Source organism: Berghia stephanieae, chromosome 1 (assembly GCF_034508935.2).
Source record: "Berghia stephanieae isolate SIO BIC M18660-M18661 chromosome 1, UCSD_Bste_1.3, whole genome shotgun sequence".
Taxonomy (NCBI): domain Eukaryota; kingdom Metazoa; phylum Mollusca; class Gastropoda; order Nudibranchia; family Aeolidiidae; genus Berghia; species Berghia stephanieae.
Window position 1 is genome coordinate 22,671,319 of NC_088360.1, and position 19,538 is coordinate 22,690,856.

Sequence of the window (19,538 nt, forward strand, 5' to 3'; positions counted from 1 at the left end):
GTTTAGATTTGTGTTATGTTTAAAGAGATTTGACATTTTTGTCGCTACAGGAGAGGTCGTTTGTCCAATGACAGTTGTGGACATAAAGAAACGAACATCAAACCCGCTAGGCCAGTTTTTATTTAGTATTTATTCATACAAGAGGACACAAGATTTTAGTTAAAACCCTTTATGATAAACCCGTCCAGGTTCAATCCCTTTGGCTTTGACTAAAAAGATCAAGGACTTTTATTATTTGTACGCGTCTTGTCTTCGTGTTTACTATTCCATTTCGTGTTTACTATTCCATTTCGTGTTTACTATTCCCCTCCGTGTTTACAATTCCACCATTTCGTGTTTACTATTCCATTTGATGTTTACTACGTCCATTTCGTGTTTACTATTCCATTTTGTGTTTACTCTTCCACTTCGTCTTTACTATTCCACTTCGTGTTTACTATTCCATTTCGTGTTTACTACGTCCAATGCGTGTTTACTATTCCATTCCGTGTTTACTCTTCCACTTCGTCTTTACTATTCCACTTCGTGTTTACTATTCCATTTCGTGTTTACTACGTCCATAGTTCTCAAGATTAAGCAACAAATATTCAATTATTTGAAGGTTTACAGTTGTATCGTTTACTGGTTGTAATAAATCTTTTCACGGCTTTCTGAGATATCTACAATAAAATACGACAGCTCGATCACAATATCATAGCCTATAAACTTCATGGAACGAAAAAGAAAAGAATTGGAAGAACAATTTTAAAAACTTTTTTTAAAAACTTGAGCTCTTATATATAGCGATATCCACTAAACGTGCTCAACGCGCTTTACAAGGGTCCCTGACCAACAGCAACACCTAACATGTAGAACGAGACATGACGCCTTTTAGGCGATATTACAATTTTTTTCGGACAGAGACAGCGCTGTTGCCAAATATGTTGCCTGCTGTCGCAGGTACTCATTTTACACCTGAGTACGGTGAGAGAATGTGATTAAAGAGCCTTATCCCAGGACTCCACTATGCGCCGAGCAAGGCTCAAACCCAGGTCCTTCCGAGTGCCATACCACAAGACCACATAACCGCACAAATTAAAAGAAAAATATTATTAGCAATTCATTTTTCAGGATTGAATTCGTAAGCTTCCCTGAAATTAAAAAAAAACAAAACCAAAACAAAACGTCATCAACAGCAGCATTGACGAAAATCCTTCATCAAACAAGAGCTTCAAAGCAAATTCGTTTTAGAGATAACTTTAGTTTGATGATCGGAGTTGCGCGCTGACGGCTAGATACATTATCAGAGATAAGAACAAAAAATGTCTTGTTATCGCGAATTGCCAAAGCCAAAGTCATTGACTTTCGTAGCGTGGCTTCTTATTGCTAAGGATAAACCATAACATGTAACGGTCTGCATTCGTTTAAAATTATGACTTATATTGAGTTAAATTTAAGGTAGTCCACTATGATAATAAATGTTATCTATTGATCTTAAACTTAATTATTATAAACTCTCCCCAAAGCAACAATAAACACGGAAGATTTATTATGTATTTCCAATCACTTTAAAACAGCACCACAAAACCTCGGCTCTCAACACTAATATCCATTCAATATTAATATTATCTACACAGAGAACCTTAAAGCAGCACAAAACGACTACAATATTACAAAACTATCAAAACTCCTGCATAAAAATTCCAAGAAAAACGATCCTTCAATTCTCATTCATGTAATCCAAAACATTGACTATCCAACATCTACCGCATGTGCTGATGGGATCTGTGTATTATATCGCTCACTGTTTCTATAGAAGACTGTACACGGCACGAAGGTGTAGGCACAGTAGCTCTCATTCACCTTCCTCTCGTTATAATGCATTACAAACGACATGCAATTTACGATCAAGGCTAACGCCTCTTTACAAATTCTACAGGCTAGTTTCACATTGGATGAGAGTAAAACACAAAACCAGCCCTTATGCTACAGGCTAATTCTATCCCTAATACAAATGTGTTGTTGGATAGGAGGGGGTCGTTTGGACTACGGCCAAGGCATGTCTAAATTGTTTGGAGGATGGACTGATGGAGTCTTGAATGAACGATAGAGGAATTGGAAGATGGCGAAAGGTAAACAAACTATTTGCCTGTTGAACTGGTTTTGATTAAGTTTACGCTAAAGTTGTATCGAAGTAATAAATCCTATATTTCATAGTCCTCGTTCGAATGACAAAAGTCAAGATTCTCATTGTCGAAATGGCTTGCATTTTTAAAAAAGAATAACTGATCTTAACTCACTCAACCCAAACACCGACTATATCCGTTGTTTACCCGGGTTACTTTTACCCCATGCCTATTTATTACATTTTTATGAGACAAATTATAGGCGTAGTATGAAAGCTAATGTTTCTAGTTTTTGCATGTTAATGGTAGCTGAATAAAACTATCTGTGCACATGCTCATTTTAAATACATTTTTTCATATTTTGAAAAGTAGCAAAAATCTCTAGGATTGAGTGAGTTAAGTTGCGTTTAACGGTTTGCAGATAGCCGATAGTCGTTTGTTATTCTTGGGCGGGGCAAAATAAATCTTCACCTGACTATGACGCGAGTACAAGATGTGTGAAGTGAGTGGTGAGCGATGAATGGTATGCACGTGCACTTTGAATTTGCTACTCTCTCTCTCTCTCTCTCTCTCTCTCTCTCTCTCTCTCTCTTCTCTTCTCTCTTCTTTCTCTCTCTCTCTCTCTCTCTCTCTCTCTCTCTCTCTCTCTCTTCTCTCTCTCTCTCTCTCTCTCTCTCTCTCTCTCTCTCTCTCTCTCTCTCTCTCTCTCTCTCTCTCTCTCTCCAAACGCAAACGATTGAACTATAAAGAAAAGTAATTCGCAATGATACCTCCATCTTTGTGTTATTTTTGTCTAATCTGAATTTAGTTGAATTGCAAACGAGCAAATTTTCATCAGCAACACTTTCAAATCATTACATCAAATATGTGACCCCTCGTCTCAAAACGGTATTAAGTCGGGATGATAAAGATGCGGAAAATGAAATTTGTAGCCAGAAATATCAGACTTAAGTTGAGTTCATTTTCTTTATATGGGAGAAGGAATGTCACATTTTACTGAACCAAATACCAACGTTTCATATTTTAGACCATTTTAACTATAATTTGACTTTTTAGCATCTGGTCCATCCCGACTTAATACCGTTTTGAGACGAGGGGTCACATATTCATTTTCTCGGTAGGCAAAAAAAAAAAAAGAAAGAAAAGAAAATACATTTTTTAAAAGCCCATAATTTAGATTTCGCCACCCATGGAGCAGGAGATAAACACGGTTTTTGTTTGCGTGGAACGAAAAATAACAGATTATAAAGTTTATTATCGTTTGAATAAGAATCTACCATCGCAAAATACTTTCCGCACACTCTACATAAGGCCTTATTTCCATTTACAGTTGGATGGACAGTAAAGCATTGAACTCATTATGAACAATAGCGGAATCGAACAAGAGTCATTCGTGCTAAATTCGATCATAATAATATGCTCTACCAATAGCCTTCAACAGTCATGACGTCACTTCCCTCGTAATGACGCACAGTAACTTAGTAACTGGCTCTAAACTGTCGGAACATTGGCGGACGCCCTTATGAAATATTTCTCTGACGAGCATAAAAGTGTATCCAGAGGAGAAAAACATTATAAATCTGATCATGTTTTGACTTTTATACATTCTGATCACAAGACATATGAAAAGTTCTAGCCAGCATGAAGAAAAAAAAGTACCGATTTTCTTTGTTTAGAACCATGATGGCCGCCGTTGCTGGACGACGTGACATCAGACTGCTGTTCCAATTGATCAGACCCACCCTACTCACTACAGCATGAATTTAGACCAACTGTTATTGACGAAAATGAAAAGGCGACCCCATTACGGTATCATGTCAGGAAGGCTAGCATGCAAAGGCTAACACAAATTCTAATAACTAAATTCATAGTCAAAAAGAAGGAACCTGCGTTCAGTTTATACGTTTCGTTGAATTCAATGGATGTGCTAGCTTAACTTTAATAGACAAAAAACTAAAATTTCCCATCTTTGAATATTTTAACCCTCTCCTTACCAACCATAGGAAAATCGTCACATTAATTTGTTACGATGCAGCCAACAATTCCATCATTATCATTTCTTTTGTCACATACAAACATTTAAAGAAAATTAATGTTATAGCTGTAAAAACTTGACACTGTGTTGTAGAGCTCCTTTTGTATAGCAACATTATGTATAGAATGACCTTGCCGCTTTTCTGTTTGAGTAAGAAAAATCAATCTTTGTGTTGAGTTAGTGTGAATTTTTTGGAGAAAATTCTAAAAATAGCTGGTAAGGAGAGAGTTAGTTAACTCTAAATTCATTTTTAGGTAAATGTTTCATCACGACACAATACCACGTATCAGATTGAGATGACGTCACACACAATGAGCGTCATAAAGATTGTGATGCGGAATGAAGACCTCTAAATGTCAAAGGTCAAGGTTGATTGCACGAATGACCTGCCCAGTTCACTGTAACCGTTACACAGGTGTACGTAGACACGAGATACGTAAGTTCTATGCGAGTTTCTGCGCGAGTTGGAATACGGAGTGCTTATTCGTTTATTACAATGCTGCTGTCTCCGTTTCGAGTATTTGTGAAATGGTGAGAAGTGCGTGTGTGTGTGTTTGTGTGTGTGTGTGTGTGTGTGTCTGTGTGTGTTTGTATGTGTGTGTGAGAGAGAGAGAGGTAAGGGGAGGGGGGGGGGGGGGGTTGTTAAAGAGAGTATGTGGGAAACATGTCTACTGGTATCCTTGGATTTTTCCCGCCGCTAAAATAAACAGAAACATTTTTTTTTTTCTCACCAGAACCTTAAAATTTGAAATGCCTTGTACAGGCAGGTATGGATGAGGTTTGGAATGAGGGGCACACGTCAAGATAGGCACTGACTGCTTTAACATTGATCGTTTTGTGAATAAGTCCATTCTTTCGACAATTTATCGAGCTGAACACAAAGACCAATCGTAATGTTAGATAGTTCAAAATCTGTGAACACTTTTCACTATGTAGGTCACTTTGAGCACATTTTGCAATGTGACCAATGACCTCGACAACATGGGAAGTTAATATAGATAGAATGCGCTTGGCCAAGGAGTTCACAACATTGCCATCCGGAAGTATAACGGACCAACACAGAAACTCTGTGTAACCATGAACTTTTATAGTCTGGTTAATACAGTTTAGTGAGAACAACTCACAAACGCGGATGGCAAAATCAATAACAAAGGCCTTAGTGACGTCATCTGTATACTATCTATAGATCATGCCCATTAAAAAGAAAAACAAATAGAAAACCATGAATATTCGTCACTATCATAACCTATTTTGGTTGAGCTGAAACGGTTAATTTGTGGTAAGAGCTGGTGATTGCCTCAAAATTCGAACATATTTGATGAGAAAGGTTAATGACGTGCCAGCTTAATTGGATTGTGTGTGTGTGAGAGAGAGAGGGGGGGGGGGCAGGGTGTGTCTGTGTGTGTGTGAGGGGAGGGGGGCAGCGTGTCTGTGTGTGTATGTGAGGGAGGAAGGGGGCAGGGGATGTGTGTGAGGGGGGGTGGGTGTATGTGGGTGTATGTGGGTGTGTGTGTGGGGTGGGGGGGGCAGGGTGTGTGTGTTATGTGTATGTGTATGCGTGTATTCCAAAGAGCTTAGCTAGTGACGTCATCTTCGTTCCTTCTATGTGAGACCATAATATTATGACGGTCGACATAAAAGGAGGTACTATTATAACTTTTTGAAAATGTTTACATTCTATAGATAGTTCGAAATTGCCGTCACTCAGGTCTTTGTTATTTTCTTTTTTTTTTTTTTTTTTTTTTCTTTTGCCGCGTTTATGAGTAATTCTCACTAAACCGTATTAATCAGACTATAAACGTTCAAGGTTATACACAGTTTTGTGTGTTGGTCCGTTATACTTCCGGATGGCAATGTTGTGAGATTCTTAGCCAAACGTATACTATCTATAGAAATCAATGTAATACATAATATATTAGTTGATGGTTATATATATATATATAATATATATATATATATATATATATATATATATATATATATATATATATATATATATATATATATATATATATCAGGTGTCAGACAATACGACATGGAAAACTAAAATCTAATGCGCATAATATCTTACTTAATGCGTTTGAGTATGTGCGCGCGTGTTTGTGTACGCGCGCTTGTGTGTGTGTGTGTGTGTGTGTGTGTTTGTGTATGTGTGTGTGTGAGCGTATGAATGAGTGCGCGTGTGTACATTGATATCCGTGAATGCGAATAATTTATAGCGTCAAAATTATCTCTAAAAAGAAAAAGAAAAAAGAAAAAAAAAAGGAGGAAGAGAAGGAGGAGAGAGAAAAAGGAGACGAAGAAATAAAAAAAGAAGAAAGATTTTGCCGCTGACTAAAAGTAGTTTGAACTTGGCCAAAAACTAGGCAAAAATCTAGAAGAAGAGGCTGCACGAATTCTAATACAGTATGCTGTTAGGGGGATGGTAACATGCTCAGCGTGAGTTCTTACGAAACACGAAACGAACTCAACAGGTGAGTATAACAATGGTTCCTGGCCTTAACCTGGCGGAGATTTATCTACGTGTGTGTGTGTGTGTGTGTGTGTGTGTGTGTGTGTGTGTGTGTGTGCGCGGGGGAAAGATTGGTGGGCGGGGGGGGGGGGGGGAGTGTAAAAATTCCCGTGTCTGTAGATAGTATGCACTTGAATTGCCATCCGGAAGTATAACAGACCAACACACAAAACTGTGTGTAACCATGATCGTTTATAGTCTGGTCAATACAGTTTAGTGAAAATTACTCATAGACGCGGATGGTAAAAAACTATAACAAAGACCTGAGTGACGTCAACTTTAAACTGTCTATATCTTGTTGTTAGTGATTCTATAATTAGCTACAAATTACTATCTACTTGCGAGTTTCAAGCAAATAATTTTTTTCTTATATTATTATCATCTCTGGTGTCGAAATAGGCAGCAGCTAAGTCGATTTAAACTCATATTATAAAAACGTATTAACATCTCCATCTTTCAATAACTTTTTCCTCAAAAAGATGTTTTTTTCCCGCCAGTTAAAGCGCATTCATTCATCTTTTTTCATTGCTCTACTTTTTAGTTGTTTTCAACTAGATATTTCAAATCTAAAGTTTAATAAATAAACAAATGAATGAGTGAATGAAGAAATAAATATATAGATAAATAAATAAATAAATAAATAGATATAAAATTTATTTAAAACATACATATAATTTAAATGATTAATGCATGTCCACTAACGTGCTGAAGTTTACAAGTATATAGAGATTTACAAAGATAATATGAGATTTACAAAGATATAGAGATTTACAAAGATTTGAGATTTACAAAGAATAGATATTACAAAGATATAGAGATTTACAAAGATAAGAGATTTACAAAGATATAGAGATTTACAAAGATATAGAGATTTACAAAGATATAGATATTTACAGATATAGAGATTTACACAGATATAGAGAGATTTACAAAGATATAGATATTTACAAAGATATAGAGATTTACAAAGATATAGATATTTACAAAGATAAAGAGATTTACAAAGATAGAGAGATTTACAAAGATATAGAGATTTACAAAGATATAGAAAGATTTACAAAGATATAGAGATTTACAAAGATATAGAGATTTACAAAGATATAGAGATTTACAAAGATATAGAGATTTACAAAGATAGAGAGATTTACAAAGATATAGAGATTTACAAAGATATAGAGATTTACAAAGATATAGAGATTTACAAAGATATAGAGATTTACAAAGATATAGAGATTTACAAAGATATAGAGGTTTACAAAGATATAGAGATTTACAAAGATATAGAGATTTACAAAGATATAGAGAGATTTACAAAGATATAGAGATTTACAAAGATATAGAGATTTACAAAGATATAGAGATTCAGTGAATTTACAAAAGAATTTAAAGGAGTTTAATACATAATTTGTTCAATGGTCAATTTTAGAGTGTGTCAAATATTACCATTTCGCACCATCCCTCAACCATTCTCGATACTCAGCAGTTACACGTTACTCGTGTACTCAGGGCTTCGTAAATGGTTACTCAATATGACTCAGAGCTCGGGGAAAACGGTCGGGAAAGTAGTCCAAAATTCTCGATGAGGTTGAAATCGTAATGAAAATAGCCAGAAATGTAAATATGACAGGTGTACATTATGTTTTGGTGTGGTATAGATTATCATCCAATGCGCTATATATGGCGCCGGTTACTGTTGGCGATCTCTGTTCTGATCACCCCTCACTGATCATACCTGCTGTTTGATTTTGGCACGTTTGTGTGTTTATGTGTGAAAGTGAGTGTTGTGTGAGAGAGATATTGTGTATGTGTGTGTGTGTGTGTGTGTATGTGTGTGTGTTCGAATGTGTCTGTTCTTTCGTTAGACTCCAGACAAAATAAGTCTAAGCCAAATGATATTTATTTTGAGGTTTGAGCCCTACTTGAAATGCATTCCAACTGTAAAAACGCGCTTAGAAAAATAGATAAGAAAAGGGAAGGGGACGGGATTACAGAAAGTGAAGACCAGAAACACGTTTTAACGGTATAATAAGATTCAAAAGTCTGATATATATATATATTTTATATATATATATATATATAATAAAATCAATAAATAAGTAAATACACAAATAAATAAATAAATACATAAATAAATAAATAAATAAAGCTCGCATAAAAATAATGAATGAATAGATAACTAAATACATCGCCAAATTAAAAAAAACAAACAAACAAAACCCAATGAGAATTATTTCATAAACAACAATCTAACCTTGTTTATTGTCACAGATTGGGATGGCATCTGGCCATAGTATTAACATGGCTGGCACTTCCAGTCTTTAGTATATATATATATATATATATATATATATATATAAATAATATATATATATATATATATATATATATATATATATATATATATATATATATATACTAAAGACTGGAAGTGCCAGCCATGTTAATACTATGGCCAGATGCCATCCCAATCTGTGACAATAAACAAGGTTAGATTGTTGTTTATGAAATAATTCTCATTGGGTTTTGTTTGTTTGTTTTTTTTAATTTGGCGATGTATTTAGTTATCTATTCATTCATTATTTTTATGCGAGCTTTATTTATTTATTTATTTATGTATTTATTTATTTATTTGTGTATTTACTTATTTATTGATTTATTTATTGATTTATTTATTTATTTATTTAAATATTATTTATTTATCTTTCATCTTTCTTTGAGATGCCACCCTTGTTTAAATGTAAATCTTCTATACAATTAAACCAACATCATTACCCTAACCTTTGATGACATAAATAGTAATATGTAGTAGGTAGTAAAAGCTAAATCAAAATTCTAAACCCTGACATTTGGACTCGTAAAACTGACATAACCACTCATATAATTAGCTAGATTCTATTAAAGCCTGCGTGCACACATTAACCAATAAGTACACACTGATCTATCAATTTGATATCCCACAACAAACACACTCACACGAAATTAGAAAAAAAAAACACAGAGTGCAGTCGAATTCATCCACTAATTCACAATGTGACTGTCGTAAAAAAGCACACGAATATATTTTACTGTTAAGGTCATCAAAATCAAATTCAATTATCTTAGCACTATTGTTAGTCTTGTGCGCTATACCTCTGATTGAGCTGTCAGCATAAAACGGTAAACTTGCTATAAAGAAAAAATAGAGGCGACCAAAATTTTTAATAAGCATAAATTTAGCGACACGACAACAATTCACAAAATAATAAAAAGTTAAATATAATGAATCATATTGAAAATGTCAACAAAATGACCATTCAGTTGCTATAAAATCATGATTAAAATTTATTGGTGAAGGAGATGGAAGTCTCTCTCTCTCTCTCTCTCTCTCTCTCTCTCTCTCTCTCTCTCTCTCTCTCTCTCTCTCTCTCTCTCTCTCTCTCTCTCTCTCTCTCTCTCTCTCTCTCTCTCTCTCTCTCTCTCTCTCTCTCTCATGTTATTCCTATAATCACTCGTGTTTCCCTATTCACCTGAAGCATGGTATATTCATTTTCAAAACCATCTCTATCACACATTTGGGGAATCCTTTAAGGTCAATGTCAAACCATTCCGTGCCAAAGGTTAATGAATGACGTGCATAAGGGCACGTAAGACAAGACAAGTTACTCGTGTTTTTATAATATATGAAGAATAGCGTATGACGTAGGTAGGATCATTTGCATTTTAAATAAAGATTAGAGGGGGGGAAAAAAAAAAAAACAAACGAAAAAAAAAACAACCAAAAAAAGGCAAAGAAAAACAAACTAAAAAAACAAGAAACAAACAAACAAAAATACAACAAAAACTAAATAAATAATAACGTGAAGTTGAATGTAAGCTTCAATTTAATTACAAAACAGATCAAATGAACGTTATGGGTTTCCCCTTTATCAACAAAACAGGATGATTGAAACACCACAGATGAATGAGATGATGTGGTAGTGGCGTAGTTAAGTTACACATACACAATACACACATCTTAACAACGCAGGGTGTCCAGCAGATTATCAGACTTAAAAATCCTACCTCCCCCCAAAAAATCCTACCTAGCAATTTAAAATCAGGGGTGAGAATGACTGGTCACAAAAAAGGAGGAAATTTTTCATCGTGAAGATCATGACCCATCCATGCGACCATAACCTATAAATTTGAATTTCACTCAAATTTACTGAGATGCGATCCACAATTTGTCTTGCAGCAATTTCTGACACGACTCGGTGGAATTTCAAAAGTTGAAAGTGTAATTTAAACATTTGGTGGTTGTAGTAGGGATGATGATGTGATGTTTGTAGTAGTAGTGGTGATAGGAATGATGTGGTAGTAGTGATTGTAGTAGTAGTAGTGGTCGTATGGATGATTGTGTGGTGGTGGTTATAGTAGCTGTGGTAGGAATGATGATGTGGTGGTGGTTGTAGTAGTGGTAGTAGGGTTAATGATGTGGTGGTGGTTGTAGTAGTAGTAGTGGTGGTAGGGATGATGTGGTGTTATTTGTAGTAGTAGTGGTGCTAGTGATGATGGTGTGGTGGTGGTTGTAGTAGGAGTGGTGGTAGGGATGATGTGGTAGTGGTGGTAGGGATGATGATGTGGTGGTGATTGTAGTAGTAGTGTGGTCTTAGAGATGATGATGTGATGGTGGTTGTAGTAGTAATATATTATTATAAGTAGTATAAATCCATTCTTATTATTAGACATAAATTTACTTGTAAACATTTAATAAATTGTCCTTTCCATATGTAAAAGGCCTACAATGCTATTCAAATAAAAGGCCAGAAAGTGTTGTTTTGTTTTGATTTTTACTTCATAAAGCAGGCTACAATATCAAATACAACCCAATAATCTCTCAAATTTAAAGACATAGGTAAAAAGAAAGAAGAGTAAATGAAGCCAATCACCATTGCTTTATTCAATAATATATTATTATCTCTGTATAATGAGAGAGAGAGAGAGAGAGAGAGAGAGAGAGAGAGAGAGAGAGTGTGTGTATTAAAAAGGCAATAGGTACCTACAACGGAGAAAAAAATCCAGACCCATTTGTCCCTCCCTTCCCCTTCAACCATCAACCAGCTAATCAAAGAACACCACTGGTCTTCTGTATCAATTGTGACATATGGTGCCATTCTGTCTGGCCCGACGTCATAAAAACGGGACCGTCGCCAATTTCAAGAGACTGAGCACAGGTGTCAAAATATGACACAAGACATAATGGTGATTTTGTGGTTTTGAGGAAAATGCTTGACACGGCAAAAAATCCGACCTCGGGTGCAATTATCCGACTTTTTCCTACCAATCCGACCTTAAGGTAAAAAATCCGACTTTATCCGACTTATCCGACCTCGCTGGACACCCTGCAACGCCACTACCACATCATCTCATTCATCTGTGGTGTTTCAATCATCCTGTTTTGTTGATAAAGGGAAAACCCGAAACGTTCATTTGGTCTGTTTTTTGTAATTAAATTAAAGCTTACATTCAACTTCACGTTATTATTTATTTCTTCGAGCTTCGAGCAGCAACATTTACACAACAAAAACTACAGGATTACACACATGGACCCATACACATCCATCCACTGGTGTGTCGTGATGGGCCTTTAGCGATATAGATACGCCTTTAGCGATATAAATACGCCTTTAGCGATATAGATACGCCTTTAGCATTTCATGAACTTGAACTTGGATTTGGATATTTACACAAGTTACACATACACAATACACACGTTATCAGGGGCGTGGCTATATTGGTTGATTTGGTGCCTGGCACCACTCCATCTTTTAAAAACGGATTACATCATTCAAAATATAATAAAACAGAAAAATGGTATATATCGCCTTTTACTTATTTGAGTTAAGTCTTTTCTGTATTTTTTTTTCTTTCTTTTATATTTACAAATATAGAATGTTTTAAGTCATTTTCTTCTGATTCTGGCAGCCCACCTTATACTGTAATCATGCCACGCCACTGCACATTATATATATATATATACATATAACAAGGACAGCTATACTGTAGAGTCTTCCTTGACATATAAACATAGAGAAGAAGAAAAACACATACATACACACACACACTCACACACACTGACATACACACGCACATACTCACACACACACACTCTCTCTCTCTCTCACACAGACACACACACAAACACACACACATGACATATAAAGAGCAAAGGCACGCGAGCATTCACAGAAATAAGATAGAATAGATCGTAAAACCCTTAAAAAAGAAAAACAATAGATACCAAACTCAAGATAAAATAAAGTATACACTCGTATAAAATCGTCCTCGTATTCTAATTTTGAAACGTAGCATTTTGGCCATGTTGTTTTTTACACGACGAATTTTGTAAATCTTTTTGTTTTTAGATCATAGAATATTTGAAAAAAAAAAAAACAAACAAGAAAAGACAAGATGGAGGAGTCCACAGAAATTATACAAAGTTTAAATTTTTTTTAAAAGTTAATAAATGATAAGATATGTGGTCTTTTTAAATAAAGACGTGAAATCTCTTTTGAAAGTTTCCGAGAATGGACAACGAGTAGATGAATTCGGCTGTTTGGAGATAGTCACTAAGTACACTAAGAATTTTAACCTCATTATTATCAATGAATCTCAGCTCAAAGAAAAAGAAGAAAAGAATGGAATGTATCATCTGAAGGTTTGGATAATTATAGGAAAAAGAAAAGATCTAAAAATAGGTGGGGACTGAAATGATATAATTCAAACGGCAGATTAATTAATTCAATTCAATTCAATTCAAGGGTTTGTTTTAGGCAATTGCCAATAATATGGGCTATGCAGTTACACATCATGTCACATCAATACAGGTGGAAGGAAACTACAAAAAAAATTAAATATATAGATAAATAAACAAATATGAATATGATCGATAAATAGATAGAAACAAATAAATAGACAAATAAGTGAATAAATAAATAAATAAATAACCATAACTTGACCATAATAATATTATATAAACACATGCAAATCATTTTCAGGAAACAAAATAAATAACATATTATATAAAAATAAGTCAACGGTCATTAACATTGAAAAATGAGTCATCGAGCACAGACAATAACAGAAAAACATTCTAGGAAAAAAAAAATAGGAAATAGATGAAATGATTTTTAGAGTAACGTGTCGTTACTGGAAAGGAGTTGATCCAAATTGCTCTTGCGTGAGATGGTCTTGACCGATGTCTACATATTAGCAGGTCTGATAACACAAACGTTAGAGGCTCAAAGATGTAATGGAATAAATACCCTCAAACCAACGCAAATATGTTGTCCATGACAACAATGTTAAAACAGGCCCATAATAAATACGTTTGGTTATCATACCTGCAAACCTGTACAAATCGGACTGTAGATATTGGTGATTACATACCGGAAATGACGCTGTTCTTTTTGTTTTGTTTTTGTTTTTGTTTTTGGGGGGATTTTTTTGTTTTTGTTTGTTTTCTTTTTTGACAAAGCTGTAAATGGTCTTACCTTATAGCATCAACGTTTTACAAAATGATTATTCTAAAAATAAAATCAAAAATTAAAAACGTTTAACCCTCTCCGTACCACCCATAGGAAAATCGTCACATTCGTTACGATGCATCCAACAATTGTCTCATTCTGATTTCTTTTCTCATAGTTATAGCTATAAAAACTCGACACTTTGATGCAGAGCTCATTTTTTGCGAACATGATTTAGAGTAATATAGGTCCTACTCGTTACTATCTGTTTGAAAAATCTATCTTTGTGTCGGATATGAGGATGAAGTTTCGGGTATAATTCTGAAAATAGCTGGTAAGGAGAGAATTAAGTTTCCCCATCTCACCTCTTGTACAGTCAACTGGTCCTTCAGGTCCCTGTTCGTGTCTCTCATCGCCATCTTGGCTCTGGTCTGCTCTAACCAACTCATCAACTCGCCCACTTCTCTCTCGAACGACTCCATTCTCTGGTTGGCTTCCTCTAGGGCTGACAGCTGGACACCGACCTGAGATCAACATTTAGAGTTTGATTTTGAACAAATTAATATATATATATATCAAAGCCAGAACTTATTTGCCATAAAATGAGGAGCACAAGAGCAGAGCTGTTTTATCGAGTTTGGGTAGAAGGTTGATATTACAAAAAACAAAAACAAACAAAAACACAAAAAATATTCTTTTGAAGCAAAATCCCCCCCCCTCTCTCTCTCTCTCTCTCTCTCTCTCTCTCTCTCTCTCTCTCTCTCTCTCTCTCTCTCTCTCTCTCTCGCTCTCTCTCTCTCTCTCTCTCCATTTACCAACTTTCCTCGTTCTTACTACAAAGGGAGATAACTTGACTTTGTTTTAAATCATAAAACAACACTGCAAGATTACTTCCCTTTCACCGGGCATATTCTTTTTGAGGAATATTATAGTATTAATTATTCAATTTTTTTTAGATTATTTCAACAAATGCAAAGGTGGTAAGTAAAACTTGAGCTTAAAAAACTTGAGCTTTTATATAGCACAATATCCACTAAATGTGCTCAAAGCGCTTTACGAGGGGTCCATGACCAAAAGCAACATTTAACATTTAAGACTGTTAGGCATTGTTACAAGTTTTTATCGGACAGAGACAAGGCTGTAAACGGCCAGGTACTTATTTTACATCTGAGTACGGTGAGAGAATCTGAGTTAAGAGTCTTTTCCAAGGACTCAACTATGCGCCGAGAGAGGCTCGAACCCAGGACCTTCCGAGTGTCATACCACTAGACCACATCGCCGCACATGTAGGTATGATCTTCAAGAATGAGAAGAAAGATATTTCTGATGGACTACAGCATAGTAGCCTTGCACACAACTCAGAAACAACCAAGTTTGCTTACCTTCGTCTGCACAGCAGTCACCTTGTTCTTGAGTTCCCCTACTTTAGTCATGGTGGTGGGTGACGAACAGACTTGCTCTAGCTGTTTGACCATGGCATGAAGGGCTATCACTTTGTCTTGGTTCGGATCCACTTCTTTGTCCACACGCTGAAAATGTAACAAGAAATATTTTTTTTATGACTTGCAGAGATGTTAAAATGTAGTATTGATGTGTGCGCTTAGTTAAGATACTCACAACATCCGCCAGTCGGATATAACATGACGTACATCAAACAGAAAACGATGTGTAACCTTAAACGTCTGTTGTCTGAAAGACACACATTAATGAGAACTACACATACAAATGGCTGGCTAAACACATTTGCAAAGGGCTGAATGACGTCAATTTCATTCCTTCTATAGTAAGGGTCCCTTTATCAAGTCAAAGTAAAGACTAAGCAGGTCCACGTGACCACACAAAAAAAAGGAATCCATTACAAAAAAGGCGTCTAACAAGTAACTTGTACTGTAAAGAATAAAAAATTGGTTTCATGTTGCTTGTTTGGGGAATGAGTGAAGTATATTGATTCACATGAAGCATGGGCGACCATCGGAAAGGCTGAATATGAATGAATGAATGAATGTCTATTTAGTTTATAGAGATCATCATCATCATCATCATCATCATCATCATCATCATCATCATCATCGTCATCAATCTCGCCCATCACATCGTCACCATCATCATCATAATCGTCGTCGTCGTCTTTCATCATCATCATCTCATCATCATCATCATCATCATCATCACATCTCTCGTCGTCTATCATCATCATCATCACAATCATCATCATCATCATCATCATCATCATCATCATCATCATCATCATCATCATCATATCCACCATCATCATCATCATCATCATCATCATCACCATCATCATCATCATCATCATCATCACCATCATCATCATCATCAGCAGCAGCAGCAACACTAAGAATGCTGACTATTTCACATGGTTCAGCTAAACCCAAAGACTGACGTGTTGATAGATTGACTGATTGATTTATTGAATGTTAGATTAATCGACCAATTGACAATGATGATAACATCTAATGTCAGATCACCATAATTGTAACAAATTGAATACGAAATGCAGCTGTTTACGTTGTGTATATTATGTGAACGCGTGAGAGAAACAGAGGACGATATATATATATATATATATATATATATATATATATATATATATATATATATATATATATATCGAGAGAGAGAGAGAGAGAGAGAGAGAGAGAAAGAGAGAGTAGGTAGAAGTGATATATATGTTCAATGTTATAGTTATCATATAGCCTTATAATAAGTGTAACTAAATGACAAATTAAATAGCCTTGTCTATGGCCAATAAAGATTTATTATTATTATCATTGTTGTTATTATTATATTATTATTATATTTTTATTATTATTATTATTATTTTTAATTATTATTATTTATTATTATTAATTATTATTATTATTATTATATTATAAATTTGTTAAGATTTTATAAATAAACCAACTCAGTTCAAGACATCGACACTAACTGGTCGCATACTCCAAAGATTGAATTCTTTGACGAAAAATATGTAAATTATTAGGTTTCGCAAACTGTTGAAGGGGAAACAGTGTAAATGTATCCGTACGCCATACATAGGAATGTTGACATTAAGCTATTGTGGGGACGGTAAGCACCTGGCACTTCAAGACCACTAGACTTGTCATAATTCGATTACATAACGCCCTAATTCTTTAATATATTCCACGGCACCCGTGTTATCCACCAGGGGACGGGGTGTGTGTGTGTGGGGGGGGGGGGGTTGGTGTGTGAATATCAAAGTAAGTAACGATTTAAAGAAATCACGTTCTCTTATCGCTATAACTGACAATGTTAGAACAAGAACGTGCAGGGATATCTGGTCAATGCATTCCAATAAGTTACTTAGAAGAACAATTTCGTTTGGTTCTCCATTCAAGTCACATCTTTAAACCATGTTGCTTTATTTGCAACATCTACCACCTCATTTCGTCAACCTTAGTAATCACATGTCACAAAAATTTAAAAAAAAAACAGAATTTTTTTTTTTTAATAAATTAAAACACAACAAAAACAAACAAACAAAGTTCACTACATGTTTGAAAATTAATGAACGAAAATTAATGAATATAACATCTTCGACAAATAACGAAACACCAAACACGGGACGTTCCGGGCTCAAACCCCTTCTTCAGTCAAAAACAAAAACAATAAAAACATTATTAAACACTTAAATTCCAGACAGAGAACGGGAAAATATTCAGCAGGCCTCGACATTTCGAGATCGTTGCAGCCAAGAAGAGGTGGCGAGGACTGTTCTGCCGTCTGTCTCGAATTAAAGTGATGCATTAATTTATTTGTTGTTCTCCTTATTGGCTGACGAAGGATATTGAGCCCAAGACGTTCCGTGCATTGTTCATTTTGGAAGCTGTTATATCCATTTTGATTCATTACTATTTACAGTCCACAGCTTCCAGCAGCTTATTATCACTCTCCAACATGTTAAGCTCTCTCCTTACCAGCCATTTTCAGGATTATCCCCAAAATTTCACACCCAAATATCACAAAAATAGATTTTTTATCACTCAAACACAATAGCAGTAAAGTTCTTGCGAGACATAATTTCAGTAGCAAAACATGCTCTACAACACACTGTTCATTTTCTTTAAATTGCATGATGTACAATAGAAATTTGAATAAGAAAAATGTTGGTTGTATCGTAACGAATGTGACGATTTTCATATAGTTAGTAAGGAGAGGGTAACTCTCTCCTTACCACCTACTGGAAATCGTCACATTTGTTACGATGCAACCGTCACTTTTCTTATCCAGATTTCACTTCTTTTTTGCTATAGCTATTAAAAACATGACGTTCTGTAATAGAGCTTATATTGTCAAACAATATTATGTATAGAATGCGCTTTTCTGTTTGAGTAAGAACTGTCTGTTTTTGTGTTGGGTGGGTGTGAAGTTTTGGGGAAAATTCTGAAAATGGCTGGTAAGGAGAGGGTTAAGTGATAAAGAGTTCTGGTGATCTCGTGTTATTTTTACCATGACCGTCTAACAGTGAATGAAAACACAGATTTAGTTGTTGTACTGACACCGATAAATACAAACCATTGTAAAATGATCCATGAAGACAAACACTCTAATAAAGGATCCTGGGTTCAAGCCTCGCTCGGCACATAGTTTAGTCCTTGGAAAAGGCTCTTTACTCACAATATCTCATCGTACTCACGTAAAACGAATACCTGGCCGTCAACAGCGTTGTCTTTGTCAAAATTATATTGCAACATCGCCTAACAGGCGTCATGTCTCGATCTACATGTTAGTGTTGCTGTTGGTCAGTGACCCTTTGTAAAGGCTATGAGCACGTTTAGTGGATATTGCTCTATATAAAACGCTCACGTTTTTAATGTTTTTTTTTTAATTTGAAAAGGCCGACTCATCTTGGACAACAGGTACGTACCTTGTGTGCTTTGAGCTGTTCCTTGACCTTGTCAAAGTCAGTCCATTGAAGCTCCTCCCCTATGACAAGCTCCGCCTCCTCCAGCCATTGATTCACACCATTGGCCACATCTTCTACAGCGTGAGACAAATCCGTGGCCTCGGATAAATCTTGTGTTCGGTCAGCAGCTTGGGCCTGGATGGACATTGCAGTGGTCATCGGGTCATTGTGGACAAGAGATATAGAATGATATTTGGTCAGTCAATTCAATCCATGATAATTATTGTGACCATCTTGATGCTGATGCGTATGGCTAAAAGTAATGATGATGATGATGATGGTGATGATGATGATGATGATGATGATGATGATGATGATGATGATGATGATGACGGTGATGATGATGATGATGAGGTGATGATGATGATGATGATGATGATGATGATGATGATGATGATGATGATGATGATGATGATGATGATGATGATGATGATGATGATGATGATGATGATGA

The 19,538-nt window shown here is 35.4% G+C and overlaps 1 protein-coding gene, 1 long non-coding RNA gene and 1 pseudogene across 5 annotated transcripts in view; 1 reads left to right on the forward strand and 2 right to left on the reverse strand.

The window, feature by feature from the left end:
• LOC144970464 (muscle-specific protein 300 kDa-like) overlaps window positions 1–19,538 on the reverse strand; it is a 503,594-nt gene that overhangs the window by 106,656 nt on the left and 377,400 nt on the right. For all 4 annotated transcript variants that reach the window (XM_078910148.1, XM_078910139.1, XM_078910156.1 and 1 more), the window contains 4 exons: window positions 19,046–19,219; window positions 15,519–15,665; window positions 14,502–14,660; window positions 9,782–9,817 (listed from right to left, as the gene is read on the reverse strand). In XM_078910148.1, coding sequence (XP_078766274.1) covers window positions 9,782–9,817; window positions 14,502–14,660; window positions 15,519–15,665; window positions 19,046–19,219 — 516 coding nt within the window. The remainder of the gene's footprint in view (window positions 1–9,781; window positions 9,818–14,501; window positions 14,661–15,518; window positions 15,666–19,045; window positions 19,220–19,538) is intronic.
• LOC144970487 (uncharacterized) overlaps window positions 2,026–19,538 on the forward strand; it is an 18,139-nt gene continuing 626 nt past the window's right edge. Inside the window, exons 1-2 of the long non-coding RNA XR_013644969.1 lie at window positions 2,026–2,111; window positions 19,016–19,037. This is a non-coding gene — a long non-coding RNA (uncharacterized LOC144970487). The remainder of the gene's footprint in view (window positions 2,112–19,015; window positions 19,038–19,538) is intronic.
• On the reverse strand, window positions 6,036–9,442 carry LOC144963463 (uncharacterized; annotated as a pseudogene).